This window comes from Cajanus cajan, chromosome 6 (genome assembly GCF_000230855.2).
Source record: "Cajanus cajan strain Asha chromosome 6, NIPB_CcT2T_4, whole genome shotgun sequence".
Lineage (NCBI taxonomy): Eukaryota > Viridiplantae > Streptophyta > Magnoliopsida > Fabales > Fabaceae > Cajanus > Cajanus cajan.
Genome location: NC_138522.1, coordinates 63,646,772 through 63,661,944, shown reverse-complemented (window position 1 = coordinate 63,661,944; position 15,173 = coordinate 63,646,772). Strand labels below are relative to the sequence as shown.

General features: G+C 33.7%; 3 protein-coding genes across 5 annotated transcripts; 1 reads left to right on the top strand and 2 right to left on the bottom strand.

Annotated features, from left to right (window-relative positions):
• The first annotated feature begins 703 nt into the window (after positions 1-703).
• Positions 704-4,860, top strand: LOC109806947 (phospholipase A1-Igamma1, chloroplastic). Of its 2 annotated transcripts, none has more exons than XM_083059312.1 (2): positions 704-1,791; positions 4,504-4,860. In XM_083059312.1, exons 1-2 carry the CDS (start codon positions 830-832, stop codon positions 4,712-4,714), a joined length of 1,173 nt encoding a protein of 390 aa, XP_082915438.1. In that variant the 5' UTR covers positions 704-829; the 3' UTR covers positions 4,715-4,860. The 2 variants fall into 2 exon arrangements, with proteins under 2 accessions (XP_082915438.1, XP_020225067.2); XM_020369478.3 differs by having other exon boundaries at positions 704-1,944.
• Positions 4,861-5,326: 466 nt separating this feature from the next.
• Positions 5,327-6,438, bottom strand: LOC109809761 (photosystem II reaction center W protein, chloroplastic). Its single transcript, XM_020373156.2, has 2 exons — positions 6,258-6,438; positions 5,327-5,756 (listed from the first exon to the last, which is right to left on the bottom strand). Exons 1-2 carry the CDS (start codon positions 6,352-6,354, stop codon positions 5,449-5,451), a joined length of 405 nt encoding a protein of 134 aa, XP_020228745.1. The 5' UTR covers positions 6,355-6,438; the 3' UTR covers positions 5,327-5,448.
• A 473-nt stretch (positions 6,439-6,911) lies between these two features.
• On the bottom strand, positions 6,912-13,198 carry LOC109809760 (putative galacturonosyltransferase 6). Of its 2 annotated transcripts, none has more exons than XM_020373155.3 (9): positions 12,750-13,198; positions 12,622-12,656; positions 12,181-12,222; positions 11,914-12,061; positions 11,763-11,827; positions 10,368-10,687; positions 9,580-9,937; positions 8,005-8,520; positions 6,912-7,495 (listed from the first exon to the last, which is right to left on the bottom strand). In XM_020373155.3, exons 1-9 carry the CDS (start codon positions 12,859-12,861, stop codon positions 7,220-7,222), a joined length of 1,872 nt encoding a protein of 623 aa, XP_020228744.1. In that variant the 5' UTR covers positions 12,862-13,198; the 3' UTR covers positions 6,912-7,219. The 2 variants fall into 2 exon arrangements, with proteins under 2 accessions (XP_020228744.1, XP_020228743.1); XM_020373154.3 differs by having other exon boundaries at positions 6,998-7,495; positions 11,763-11,833; positions 12,750-13,196.
• Between the last annotated feature and the right edge of the window lie 1,975 nt (positions 13,199-15,173).

Genomic DNA, 15,173 nt, shown 5'->3' with positions numbered 1-15,173 from the left:
TAGAAATAAGTAATTACTAAATCTTCCTACTTCGTTTTCTGTTCTTAAATTAAATACCTAAATTAAAATCATTTACGTGCTAATTTGAATATAAAGGGTCCACGAACACCGTAAACAATTCCCCTGGAACTTGAAAACGTATTCCTTTGTTTAACTTATGGTGTTACTTTCATGATACCAAAGGAAGTGCGAAATTTCATTATCAGACCCTTGAAAACGTATTCCTTTGTTTAACTTATGGTGTTACTTTCATGATACCAAAGGAAGTGCGAAATTTCATTATCAGACCATGAACTCTATAACATCCAACCAAGTGCATCTTCTTTTAAACGTCGAACCAACTCATTAAGGTTACTATTACTCAAATACAATACACATACACCGGACTGCTTCAATATATCGTCTTATAAAACACTTCACTCCATCCAACCAACATATATATATTACAATACATGTTTTTTTTCTTAACTAAATTTTCACTTGATCAACTCCTTCGTGTTACGTATTATAACACTTTCATAATAAGGATTATTACTTTTACATTATTTTAAATGAAAAATATTAAAATATTTACGTAGCATACAACATTATGACGTCATGTATCTATGCGGATTGCAGAGTTTGATGTTCACACGGCGGCGTTGGACTTGTATATATTCACAAAAAAATTATACGCCAATTAGGGGATTAATTCAGTGCAAGGTTTATTTGAAAGTTAAAAAGTAAAAGAAAATCCAGAGTTTAAAAAATTGTTATTTAAAGAGTTATTTCTCCCACCGAAGGAATAATCCCCTTGGCAAGCACAGCATACAGCATAGACCCCAACATCATGGTCATGGCTGCATTCATCCCAAACATAGTGGTGGCCTTGCCAAAGCCGAAAACCCACCAACCCCTAAGGAAGCCCAAACCCACTGTTTCATGCAAGGCCACCCAACAAAAGTCCATATCAGATGTGTGGCGCAAGATACACGGCGAGGACGACTGGGCCGGCCTTCTCGACCCAATGGACCCTCTAATGCGGTCGGAGCTGATCCGGTACGGCGAGATGGCCCAGGCCTGCTACGACGCATTCGACTTCGACCCATACTCAAAGTACTGCGGCAGCTGCAGGTACTCCCCCTCCGAATTCTTCGACTCCCTGGACATGAGCCACGTGGGATACACCCCCACGCGCTTCCTCTACGCGACGGCCAACATCAACCTCCCAAACTTGTTCCGCAAGTCGCGCTGGCCCAGCAAGATGTGGAGCAAGCACGCCAACTGGGCCGGCTACATCGCTGTCTCCAACGACGCCATGACAAAGCTATTGGGCCGAAGAGACATAACAATCGCGTGGCGAGGCACCGTGACCCACGTGGAGTGGGTGGCGGATCTCATGAACTACCTGAAGCCCATCTCGGGCGAGGGAGACGTGAAAGTGGAGGCGGGTTTCTTGGAGTTGTACACCGACAAGGAGACAACCTGCGGCTACTGCAAATACTCAGCGAGGGAACAGGTTCTGGCCGAGGTGAAGCGTTTGTTGGACAAGTATTCGCAGGAGGAGGTTAGTGTTACGATAACGGGGCATAGCCTTGGGAGTGCGATGGGTATATTGAGCGCCTTTGATATTGCGGAAAGGGGGTTGAAGGCGGGGACGTCGACGGTGTTTTCGTTTTCGGGGCCCAGGGTGGGGAACTTGAGGTTTAAGGAGAGGTTGGAGGAGTTGGGGGTGAAGGTGCTGAGGGTGCATAACAGTCATGACATGGTGCCGCGGTCGCCGGGGATGTTTTTGAACGAGGGTTTGCCAAGGTGGGTGGTGAATCTCGTGCAGGGGTTGCCCTGGTGTTATCTGCATGTTGGGGTGGGGTTAGAGTTGGATCATAAGAAATCCCCGTTTTTGAATCCTAATGCTGATGCTGCTTCCGCTCATAACTTGGAGGCAATCTTGCACTTGCTTGACGGGTCACTTACTCTTCACATGCATCTTTCTTCCTCTCCTATCTGCATGTCCTATAAAACTTATTATATTTCACACCAACACATACACATCGCTTTATCATACAATCATTCTTTTCCAACAAAACTATCTTTAGACACTCGGGACACAAAAAAATAATTAAAATTCATAATATATATCAACTTGAATAGCTTATCGCTCGTGACTTAGTCTGTCTTGTTTATAAATTATTAGATAGTTCAAGATAATCATATATTCACGATTTTAAGTAATTATTATGTATTTAAGTTTTTTAATTTATAAAAAAATTAATAATAACTACATTGAAAATTACTTAAAAACCCTACTTAATAATTTCTCATATCTAACTAACATGTCACAAAAGACTTTTTAACAACTTTATATTTAACATGTTTAAGTTATCTTTTGATTTCCCCTAAAAAAAAAAAGTTATCTTTTGAGTTAGTTTCAACTAAATCTAATGTGATGCATTTAATATTTTTAAAATAATAATGTGTTACCTTTTAACAAGTTTAGATTTAAAAATATTATATCCAATATATATTTTAAGAACATATTTAATATTTTCAAATTGATATAATGTGACGTATTTAATATTTTAAAATAATTATGTTTTAATAATATAATTCCTTCACTTAATAAATAACATTTTGTATGATGCAATACTATCTTTATTGTATGGTAAGTATCATTTTAAGTTATTTTATACAAATTAAAAAATTTATAAATAAATAACAAATAATAATTTTATAAAATTAACTTTATGATTAATTATTTTTATTAGAAATGATATAATATAATAATTATTTTTAAATAATATTATGTGGAATATAAATAAAAAAGAAGTTATTAATGTTATATTATTGAAAAGTTAACACGATATTTATTTTATTTTAAGATTTATTTTTTAAAAAATATGATAATAATATTGTGTTTGTTAGAATATACCGTAAAATATATGTTAATTGTAATTGTATATTTTTAATTAATTTTACCATTTAATTACATGTAACGTTAAAATTAGCTAACAAGTCGGTTGACATGATCTTGCCTCATAATTGTTGTTTCTTGATTGGAGGTTCAGGTTTACAAAGTTTATCAAACTTTTATGCATATAAGAAGGAACGAGAAAGTTTCGAATAAAAATTATAATAATTTATTCGCTTTCTCTTCTATCTCATTTTCATCATGATTTTCTCTTTGCAATCTCTTCATTTTTTAATTATATTATTTATTATGTCCATCACCTTTCTGTCCTCAATGTTTCCGCTTTTCTATTTGTCTCTCTCTCCTCTATTCATGCAATGCACCCCCATGTTGGTGTGGACTTAATTATAGGCCTTACAAATATTATAAATAAACATAATTTACAAAACAGCTAAGTGACACATTTATTTTTTAATTTTTTTTTGAATTTACATTTTGTTTCTCTTTTATCTGTTTTTTTTTCATATTACATTATCAAATAATATATCAATTACCTATCTCTTTCTCTTTCTCTTAAGGTATCTACACCTCAAGAATGTCCAAAAAAAAGTTTCCAATAAGTAATGCTAACAAAAAAGAAATAGTTACAAAGTAAATGAAAGAGTTATATAGCATATAAAAACATTAGAACACTAATTTTTGGACACTTTTGAATTAAAAACATGCCATCAATACCTATTAATTAATTCTTTCTTACTCACTTTTCTTCTCCAATTATATCATCTATTATATTTATATTTTTTTTTATCCTTTTATTTTGTAGGTGTTAAATAGATTATTGAGCGTCTAAATATCATTGTTCAAAATATTCATGTTAAAATGTGATTGCTGTATCATCAATTTCTTTTAAGTAGGTGATGTAAATATTAGAATTATTGAGGGGACCAGCATGCCCATGCCCCTTCACTACTTCAGAAGAGATGAGAAATTTAAATGAGGGGTGTGATGGTTCTCGAGAATCACGTTTTCCAAAAAAAAATATTTTTTTTGAAAAATTATAAATAATATTTGCTACATTCATACAAAATTTTCGAAATAATATTGTTGTATGTAAGATTAAAAACATTTCTGTCTTTATGGAAATTTCAAATTTCCGTTCTTTATTATGTGAAAATGTTTTATTAAGAAGTGTATTTTAAAAAAACATTTTTGGAAATATTAACCTTTTGAAAATAATTTTAATATATTTGTATTAAATATGTGAATTTAATATTATTTAACTTAATATTTTGGATTTTTTTAAAATATATACTAAAATAAAATAAAAGTCATATATATGATGGAAATGTATGTATGTAACATTGCTTTGGAAACAAAAGTATCTTTTGGCATTATAGTGGGTGGCAATGGCAGACCTGAGACCTCCTTCACACTTCACACTTCACACTTCACATGATCACAGATCACGGATTGTGATAGAGATGTTTGCTCATAATTTTTGCGAGCGAAGCAAAGGATTAAGGATTACAATCTTAATAGTTGATCAGGATAATATGATAATATATAGTAGACGGAATTAGAAAGTTGATTAAATTAACATAAGGTTGATTATGCAGATACCATGGGAAGCATGGTGCATTTAAGCGAACGAGTGAGAGAGACCTTGCTTTGGTGAACAAGGACTGTGACTTTTTGAAAGATGAGCATACGGTGCCACCACGTTGGAGGCAAGACTTGAACAAGGGTATGGTCAAGACTCAAGATGGACGCTGGGTTCTTGCAGACCGTCCAAAACCTCACGATCCCACTCAAGATCTTCATCACTGATCAGACTCGCTTTTTCTAATTATTCAATACACTTCTATTGATACTGTAGCTTTCTACGACCATCAACTTTATCATTAAAACCAATTAAGAAGTTAAGATGAACACAAATGTTCTTGCGGACTTTTAATTTATGCTTTTTGATCGCTCGTGTGTATAAATATTTACTAATGTTACAAAAACTGCTCATAATTTAGTAGTGCTTGGCTAGGCAATTTGGATCGCGTCAGGCGATGCACAAAATCAGGTGTGTGATTTATTTTTGGATGTTTTTATTTTAAAAACAAGTTAGCAACGAAACTCAATATAATTTTTTTTAATAATTAAGAGATATAATTTCGTTATTATTACATCACATTACTGATCATAATTTCGTTATTCTCTGTGGGTATCTACATCAACGAGTATCAAGGATCATTTTTCTTTCTCTTTCTGTTATATGTATTTTCACCCTATATTGATTTTGCTTCCAGTTATCTCATTCATGTAAGCACCCAAATATGATCCCTTTACTCATCCACTTTCCACTCCCAGGCCTAGAAGGAGTAGCAATATTAATAAAGAAGCAACCGAAAAAAGAAAGGCATATAAAACACGCAGCGTGAAAGCTCCGGATACGAAGAAATAAATAACTTATGAAGTTTGAACTTGAATACATACACAAGTAGTTTTTTAATACAACAGAAGAGGACATAACTCTCTGCAATTTCTACAATAATGCATGATCAACTTGGGGTTTAGAGGGACAATCCAGACTCTTCATCCTCTTCAAGAGAGGAAGCATAGACAAAATAGAGAGCCCATATGAGACCAAAGACACCGAATAGGATCCAACCAAGAAGGTTGTTGCTCAGCCCAAAGGGAAGCCCAGTTCCTTCAGTACTCAATCTCTCGTCCACCAGAGCCATGGCTGGGCTTGACATTGTGGCGGCGCATGCAGCTGCTATCAAGGATGCCCCCATTCCAATATTTGAGTTGCTTTCAGCAGAAGGCTTTCCCTCCATGGAACACCTCACTCTCCCTGCCTTACCCATTGCTGGCAACCCTATTAAATTATGTTTGCAGTCAATGAATGGTGTCACTTCATAAGGAAATGCTTGATCCATTATATGTTATCATCTAAAACCCAGCCATCAATTTTTTTATTCATAGGAATTGAATACCAAAATGATTTACAACATCGGACTCACCCTACTCAATCAACTGAGTTATACCTCCTTGATACTCGACTACATATCAGTTTAAATGTTATGTGTATCCGTTACTACAGACATAAGGCCTCTAATTCATTGAAAGTTTCTTAGAATTATTGTCATTTTAGATAATGAAGACTCAAGAGTCTTCAAGTTTTTCGAGAGCTCTGAAATTGCTAATTCTTTTTCCCTTAATTTTAGTCATCTTAATATGTTTCGCAACGATATGAACACTAGGAAATCAATCAGAAATGGAAAGAGATTACATTTTTATCGTAGAAAGAAATCATATTATCATCTTCGTTAACAAAAAACTTAATTATATCAGCATCCTCCTCGAGGAAAAGACTTACCAAGAACCGTAGAGGATGAGATCCCAGCAGGTCGCTTGAGCACAAGACCTGCGCGAGTGATCGATGTTGTTGCGGTGCCGGCGATGATGGTTGCCATTTTTCTTCACTACCGAATAAGAGTGTGGCTACGCAATTTCTGTCACGGTTGCAGTTTATTTCATACGCATGCGCAAAGATTTCAAAATTATTATTATTATTGATGTTGCCGTGCTGGCCCAAACACCACACACCATGGATAGGTTCAAAACCAGTCGTTGGATATCCATATCTGCACAACCCCAATAGTTTTTCTACACGTGGCAAATAATCCAATCGGTATCCGATATTTCCCTAAATCGAATCTTCGTTTGCCTTACCCCTTCTCCAACCATTAACAAGTAACAACGACGTAGTAAACACTATTATCATTTAGGCCCCCATATCACTTTCTTCACGGTTAATAAAGAGATCATATTACATTCAAGACACATAAATCTGAAGAATCGAACATTACCCGAATAATACTTGAATCCCACTAGCTTCTAGCTTCATGTAACAGGAAAAATGATCACATACGGTATAATTAACGTTACGACTCACAAATGGCAACCGTCATTTCCACAATTGTGTACAAATTAGTTTCTCAAAGTAAAATTTAACTTTTAACTTCCAATCTGCGTATAATTGGCGTATATTGATGGGAAACAGCGGATGCACGACTAATAGAGCACGGGAATTAATTATGTACACAACAACCAATATCTCCAAGCAGCTAAAACAATGCCTATGCGAGTCTTATTTCATCTCAATGTCACTACAAATTGGCTAAGCTTCTAAAAATATATATATGTAGAAAATTCTATGGAACTATGAGGGGCTTTACAAGAAGAATCGCCAAGAACAAGAAAGAATCGACTGAAGCAGGCAATTAATGTGCCAGCAAATGAGAGTCAAAGCAGGTAGAGTAATATTTAAATTTTGGGCTACGCCTGGAGATTGCAACGTTGCAAAATAGGGAGGTCAAACTTCATAAATTTGGTCCAATAATTTCTATATCTTCCCATCGCAATGTCCAACCATGGTTTCCTAATTCCATCGTAGTGTATAACGGCAGCCCGTTCAATCTCGTTTCTATCGACACCTGAGTCATAACCAAGGCCAAGAATGTGCCACCGTCTGTCCAAAACCATAGTCTTGTTATAGAAAGTGAGCCAGCCTAAAGGCAGACTTCCAATGTTCCACAATGGCCTCTTGGAACCCTGCAATTAGTCACATAGAGAAACACATCAAATTATCGTTCCATAAGAATTTAATAGAAAATAAATGTGTTCCATCTAACTGCAAATTAAACAAGAACTTAGACGCATTCCCTCACTAAAGCGCCCACCAAAATTATCGACATGAAAATGTTGCTTTCAATAATAAATCTAAAAGTCATGGAGATTACAAATCTTTGACCTCCTAATCCTAGTCCAACACGCAGATGAAAAATCCATATTAAGTTATAAAACTACTACATGAAGCATTCTAATAATGCAAAAGAAAACGGTGTACTACGATTGACACAATCCAATTTCAAGGGAGCTTATGCTAATGATGGCGATTTAACTCTACATTACTTTATTAATGCCAGAAGCCAAACTGAAGATTTAAAGAAATTTAGACGTAGGAAAATTTTCAGTGGGAGGGGGGGAGAAATAAAAAGTAGTCTCTCTTAACAGAGAAAACAGAAGTGTACAACAAAATAAACACATTTCTTCAAACATACCATTTGCAAGTATCTGTGGTAGAGATCAGTTAAATTATGTCTCCTCCACTGTTGTAAATCAAAGAAGTTCATCCCAAATGCCCACGTGCAAGCATTGACATCAAACCTCTTTGCAATGAATGGGTCTGAGAAGTTTATGAACATATCCATCCTGTGAAATGAAGTTTCACCTTCCTGACAAGTGCCAACTGCTGCAATTACTTTTCCTTTCATATTGGCATTCCATAGTCCACTGAGATCTTTTTGCACTACCACATCATGATCAAAGAGCAGAATCTTATTTAAAGTAGGGAAGATATCTGGCAGGTAGAAACGTAGGTAGTTCAACTCAGACGTATATCTTGGATCACTGGAATTGTGTTCCTTGAATGTGTTGTACTTGGGCAACCATTCAAAGTTCTCTATGCTTTGTACGTGGACTGTGGCTTTGCCAGGAGGGTTTAATAAGAACCACATCCGGATTGCAGGAAGGTTGAGTGAATTGGTCACTACATGGAAAACAAGTTTCTCCTGTTTCTGCAATTTAAAAGTCATCGTCACGCTTTCTTGTCACTATAGATAGACATAGACTTAATCATTAGTTTCCTATTCCATAATGAGAACATTCTCCCAACCATGAAATCAAAATAAAAAAATAAAAAAATAAAAAAAATAAAAAATTTGTTTTTTTACAACATTACAATCAAACCATATCTCATCAACTCGACATAAAGTGACAGGGTTTGATGTACACAAGACAGCATTCTCATTGTAAAGAGTTACTTATTAGGGGATCTTATATATCTTTCGTCTCACCGCATCTCGTGTATTAGTTACAAGTTAGACACTTCTATAAAGTGCTGAGAAGCTAATAAAAGTTGAAAGAACTCTATCCACTAGAAAATCAAAGTTTCTTCATTAGTTAATGATGGATGTGAGGTTATTAGAAATATCTTTTGTAACAAAATATATAAATTAAGTTTTTAAAGAGCTGATTCAGAAAGTGAGGTTAAATTTAGTGTTATTCCATAATGAAAGATCATTTATCCTCCTGTGTTTTTACTGGTTTGACTTCTTAATTCTTCAGAAAGGTCTGCAGCGCCCAGAGCTGCAACTAAGATAACTCTTTCGATGTAATCAGCCATACTTCAAAAATGAAATGCCGAGTATAAGTAAGGTTCAAGGAAGGATAAAAATGAGACCAAATTGGTGAGCGAATCAAGCAATCTTACTACTTGTCCTATAGTCACCCGCTCCAATGGTAAAGAGTATATTAAAGAAAATCCTTAATTGTAAAACAATTATTGTCATATTGTGTCGTATGTATGTACTGCAATTTAGTGTAGAGAAGCAGTTTTGGATGGTAACGAGGAGACTCGAGGGGCGTCAACTGTTCATAGTATCCATAAAGGAAATAACTTGAAAATAATTGATGGCTAAACTTTATAATATTGATTTTGCTAGTATCAGTTTTTTTTTTTTTAATTCAGCAGTTGTTTCAGGGTTCAACATTAGCCAAAAGCAAAAAGCAAAGAACACCTGACTTAAAGGTGAAAAATAAAAAGTTAATCCATTTAAAAAAGAAAACACCTTTACCTTAGCATTGAAGACAGTGGAGTTAACAACCACTGCACATGCCAGAACATTGTCAGAGAAGACAGCATAATGATGAAGTTTTGGATCATGAATCTTATTTTCATGTGGAAGCTTCCGGTCCTCAGGTCTCAGGGCAAAGTAGTCAGCAGTTAACTGCATAGAAAGACAGTGAAGACCTTTTGGGGTGGTCCTTGCAGCAAGATGAACAAGATATGTTGCTTGTTGTCGGTGAGAACGAACTTGCTCTTCAGCATTATGATTCATTGCACGGAACTTAGAAGCCATAGAAGTACAGTCTGGGAAAGCACGATTGGCTTTAGACAGTGAAGCCTCCATGTGTCGCATTTTCTGCAAAGCACTGTGAACTTCACTTGTTTTCAGATTGAAAAATATCCATTTTCTTTTAACAATTCATATCACATCAAAATGATACACGTGAATGTTCTCCTTCATTAATATTTTTATACTGGAAGACAAGTAGTTGCCAGATTTTCACAGATTGAATTTGAGCTTGTAACAAAAAAAATTATGTTTTGGTGTCGGAAAAACGTGTTTCTTAATGTTATCATTCCACTTATAATTTTCTCTTCCAAAACCTTGTAAGGACCAAATGTAAGCAAATTAAAACATAAAGGGAATCAATTGAGAAAAATAGTTGTCGGAAGAAAAAAATGGTGTCTTTCAAGGACCAAAGCAATAGTTTTCCCTTCAAACTAGTACATTGTAGAGTTCATAATAAATAACCGTCTAACTAAATTCAAGTTGTTGAGTTACAGAGAAAGTTTTACCTCCTTGACAGATCTGAATCTTTAGTAGCTTCTCCAACTGCACGTTCCATCTCTTTAATTCTCAACTTCAACTCCTTCACCAAGTGTGAGTTGCTGCTTGGAGGGGCAAAGCCCAGATATGCTTTCGCTCTAATAATTTGATCCTTAATTTCCAAAACCTTCTGATTCGTCCCTCCTCTCCGAGACTGAGGGCGTGAACTCTGATGATATTGGGTTGCTTTTGGACCAGATTGCTTATCTGTCACTTCAACTTCATCTTTCATTCTTTGAGACTGAGTGTGTATATTCTGATTGTGTGCAACTGTTTTATTAAATATTTTCTGCGATAAAACCAGATTCAAAAATTAATATAACATTGTAAGAAAAAAATTCTCCACAGTCCAGTTTGCATTTATACATTAATCAAATATATATAGGTATATAAGAAATAAATATAAAAGTTTGCCACCATAAATGGAGATGCAACAAAACATAGTAAAGAAGAAAACCCCATTCTTGTGTTCAGTATGGAATAGGTAAATAACCTCTGTAACAAACACATCTAACTTATAATTAATTTCTTGATCCATTTTAAATTGCCACAAACACATCTGGACATGGATATTGAACCCAAAAGAACCCAACAAGATCTTGACATCATCCATAACAAAATTGAGTTGGGCTTCAATTATAAAAATTGATACCCTTAGAAAACTAGCTAGAAGAACCCCAATTCTTTAGATAAATCATAAATCATAAATTTCAAGGTAGGTATGGCAAAACCACATTAGTAATTAATTTGTCAATGTCATTCAAACGTCCCCACCTAGCTAGGCACTAAGAATGGATGAGTCAATCTCTAGGGATGAATTGATATTTCATAGTGTTAGAGAAAATTGGAAGCATTCAAAGGTAATTATCCAACTACAATCTCAGATTGAAACCAAAACTGAGGCTATGCTTTTTGAGCAAAAATCCACTTTCTCATCCTGAACATCATTTACTTGCATTAGATAAGAGAGTTTGCATTCATAAAATAAAACCTCAAGCACGTAGCTGATATATCAGATAAGTTTTTTCATTTTACACTAATTTGGTTCATTTAACTGTCATGCGAATGCATTAGTGTCAATTTTTTAACATAAAAAACAAATCTTGCTTTCATCATAAGTTTAGTGATATATTTGAATTGGGAAGATGAAACCTTTGAGAAATTAAGTTATCTGGACAGCAAAGTAGAATATTAAAAGAATATTGGTATTTTATGAAATTTGAGAGCATTGCAACTTCTAACAGATGAATATCCAGATGACAACTTTCTTCCCAAAAAAATATCCCTTTTACAACCAAAAAAAAAAAAATGAAGCAATGGCCTTCAGTTTTGAATGACAGTAATCCAATAGAATTAACACAAACCTCATCCCCATCCATGAACAATTTCTTCTGAGGTTCCTGGTCTTGTCTTTTGTTATGGTCGGATTCTGAAACTTGATAATAGCAAAATTTTCAGACTTGAGGGGCATTATGTAAACCACAAAAATTGAAAACTACACGTAAAGATACCAACCATTTCTTTCCAAAATGTTATTTCTGTACCCGTCATTTCTAGATTCCACCAAATCATTAACCTGTTGTGAAATGTAACTATTTGTTGAACCAAGATCTTTTTCTTTATAAACAACTTGCTGTGGCTCTTCTAACTCTTCAGCGCCTTCCTAAATTTGCACAAAAAGGGTCCAAAATACCAAGAAAAAGTTAATTCTCCAATTCCACCAGGGGGAAGAAGAATAAATTTAAACATGAGGGTGAAAATTCTAATATAATCTTCCACTACCTGTTCAATAGCATTTAGCCTTAGAGGATCTGTCCTGTATGTCTGCAAGATACAAATGACAAAATAACAATCAATCCCAGTTCCACGGCAGAGCACTGTAGAACTTCGATTGGTAGCCAAGGAAGCATCAAAAATGAAGAAAAACAAACAAACAAACTTTTCCAGTTAAAATAAATAAATATGAAATATCAGTTTATCCTTGAATAAAATTATTGAAAGCACCATAAGTTCCGGTAAACTAACGGTCTGGTCCGCTAACTTTTCAACTCATCGATAAATCAAAATTTATGGAGAGCACAAAAAGAGAGAGAAATATTTCACTATATTCCACCTAACTGATATATTCTTTCTCAGCAACAAACACGTTAAGCTACAGAAGCAATTCAAACAAACAAATAAAATAAAAATAAACTGATCAGGCTTGAGAAGCAAGATTCTTACAACACTGGATAAATCATCAAGAAAGTCCTGTCGTCCTGCAAGAGAAACGCGAAAAGTCAACTAAAACGGAAACGGAAGACGAGGAACGAGGTTAGCCTTTTGCGTGTGCGATGGAATTGAGAGTTTACCTTCGGAAGTGAAAGCCTTAAGCCTGTGAGAGACGAAAACGAGAGGAGCAACGACGGAGAGAGAGAGCAGAGCGAGGATCAGAGTCCTCTGCCAGCGACGCGATTGATTCATCGGTGCACGAAGGAACCGTTGGTCGCTCTGCGATTCCGAGAGAGGCGCATTTCACGGATTCAGATCGCAGAGAATCGAATTCGATGCGTGGAACGAAAGTAATAATAAGAATTAAGAAACTCTCTCACAGAGAGAGAGAGAGACAGGGCCTAGGGTTTCTTTCAGTTATTCGCTTTTGCGCTTTTTAGAGAGAGAGTGGAAGGGAATGGAATGGATGCAGCTCTGCTCCGTCCATGTTCGACCCTTCCTTCCGTGAATTGCCTTGTTTAATTTCTCTCTCTTTTTTCCTAAATATTTTATTATTATTTTATTCGCTCTTGGTCTTGGCATTATATACCTTGGGGGGTGCTTCGGGATTTGTGCCGCCAGGTTGACACGCCAACGATGGAAGCGCGGTACTTGAACATGCACTGGTGGATCATGCGGATGACAGATATGCCTTCATGTGATGGCCCATGGCCCACTCTTCATGAATCATAATTTCATACACCATTCATGAAAACGAATTACGCTCTTTAATTAAATAACAATACGTGTAAAGTCACACTTTACTTTTTTATTAATTTAACCTGTATTATATTTATAAACTATGCTAGAACGTAGAAGAGGAAACAAAAACTCATATGCTTACTCATTAAAAAAGATAAAAATATTGTACGTGTATCATAATTATCAAAAATATATATATTTATTAACTATTTTTATTTAAAGACTCAATTCTATTTCTGTTTATTTTCTTTTTAAAAAAAGTTGGTATAAATAAGAAATATAATTCTCATCGAATCAGCCTATTTAAGAATGAAGTTACATTTTTAGTCACAATTTTTTGTCCAGGAACAGAAATCTTTTAATTTTGTGAATGTCTTTCTCAATTTTTCTCAACGCATTTATATTGACAGCGTGATATTTGTTGGATTGTTCTGCCAATATTTTCATTAAATGTTGAATGGTGAATTAAAATTTGAGATCAAAAGTTGTATAATTGAAAAACAAGAGATATAAATATTTTCATTAAATATAAATTTTAATTAAATATTTTCATTAAATAAAAATAGAAAAACAAAAGTTGTATAATTGAAAAAGTAAATGAATGAAAAGTGAAATATACTAAAATATAACCTTAAGAAATTATAAACAGGTAAATTTATATCCTGAATCCTAAAATAATTTAATTTGTTCTGACACTGTATAATATGTGGTGTATCAGTGACTCGGTGTATGCGATAAAAAGAAAAGAGAAATAGAATAAATAAAAATTAAAGTGAATATCAATTTCATACCGAATAATATTATAATATATGTAAAATAATTTATACAGATATTTTTTTTGTCTATTTTTCTTCGTTATTAGTGATTGATGTAATAAATGATAGTATAGTGTTTTTTTTTACAGCGTAAGTGGTGTAAAAAAAAAAGTGTAAAGTAATGTATTACTGTTGACTATGATTTCTGGTTTTCATAAATTTGTCGCGCTATTGGTACCCATGATGCGTCAATCAAGGCAAAATGTGTCAACCTCACCTACCCAAGAAAAAGCTAGCAACTCATGAGAAACCTTTGTTTTGCTTGTCTCGGTTGTGAAATAAAAACAAACCTAACTTCCAATTTTTGGTGTCCTCAGTAAATGTTATCACCTTCGATCAACATCGGTTTCCATTAATTTATTTACTACTTTCTTTTTGCTGTATATAAGATTTAAATATTTAATTAATTAGTATTAAAAAATGGTATAGTTAATTTATAACGATAAATTTATTTTATTTATATATATATATATATATATTTTTTAAATATGTTTATACTTTTATACTACTTCCATTTTTTAATAATACTCATATTTTTTAATCGATTAAAATATATGTTTTATAAATTTACTTAGTTAAGCAATAGTCTTATTAATGTTTGAGGCGATTTATATGTGTGTATTTCCTAATAATATCATATATATATATATATATATTGAATTTCAACAATTTAATTGTTAAATTAAAAAAAATTAATATATAAATTAAATTTACAAATTTAAAAAAATTAAGACTATATGATATTTCTTTATATAGATTTTAATTAATGTATAAAATATTTTTATAATAATTCGTTAATTTGAATTAATGAAATAAAAATTAGATAATTTTAAAAAAAATTTAAATTTTGTAGACTTTATTTATACAATAAAAAAATTGAATTCAACGGTTACTTTATTAAAATTCAACATATCTCATGAATTATTAAATAAAATAATTTTTTCAAAAGTAACTCTCAAAATAATTTGATCTCTTCCCTCTCTCTTTCTCTTTCTCTCTCTATATATA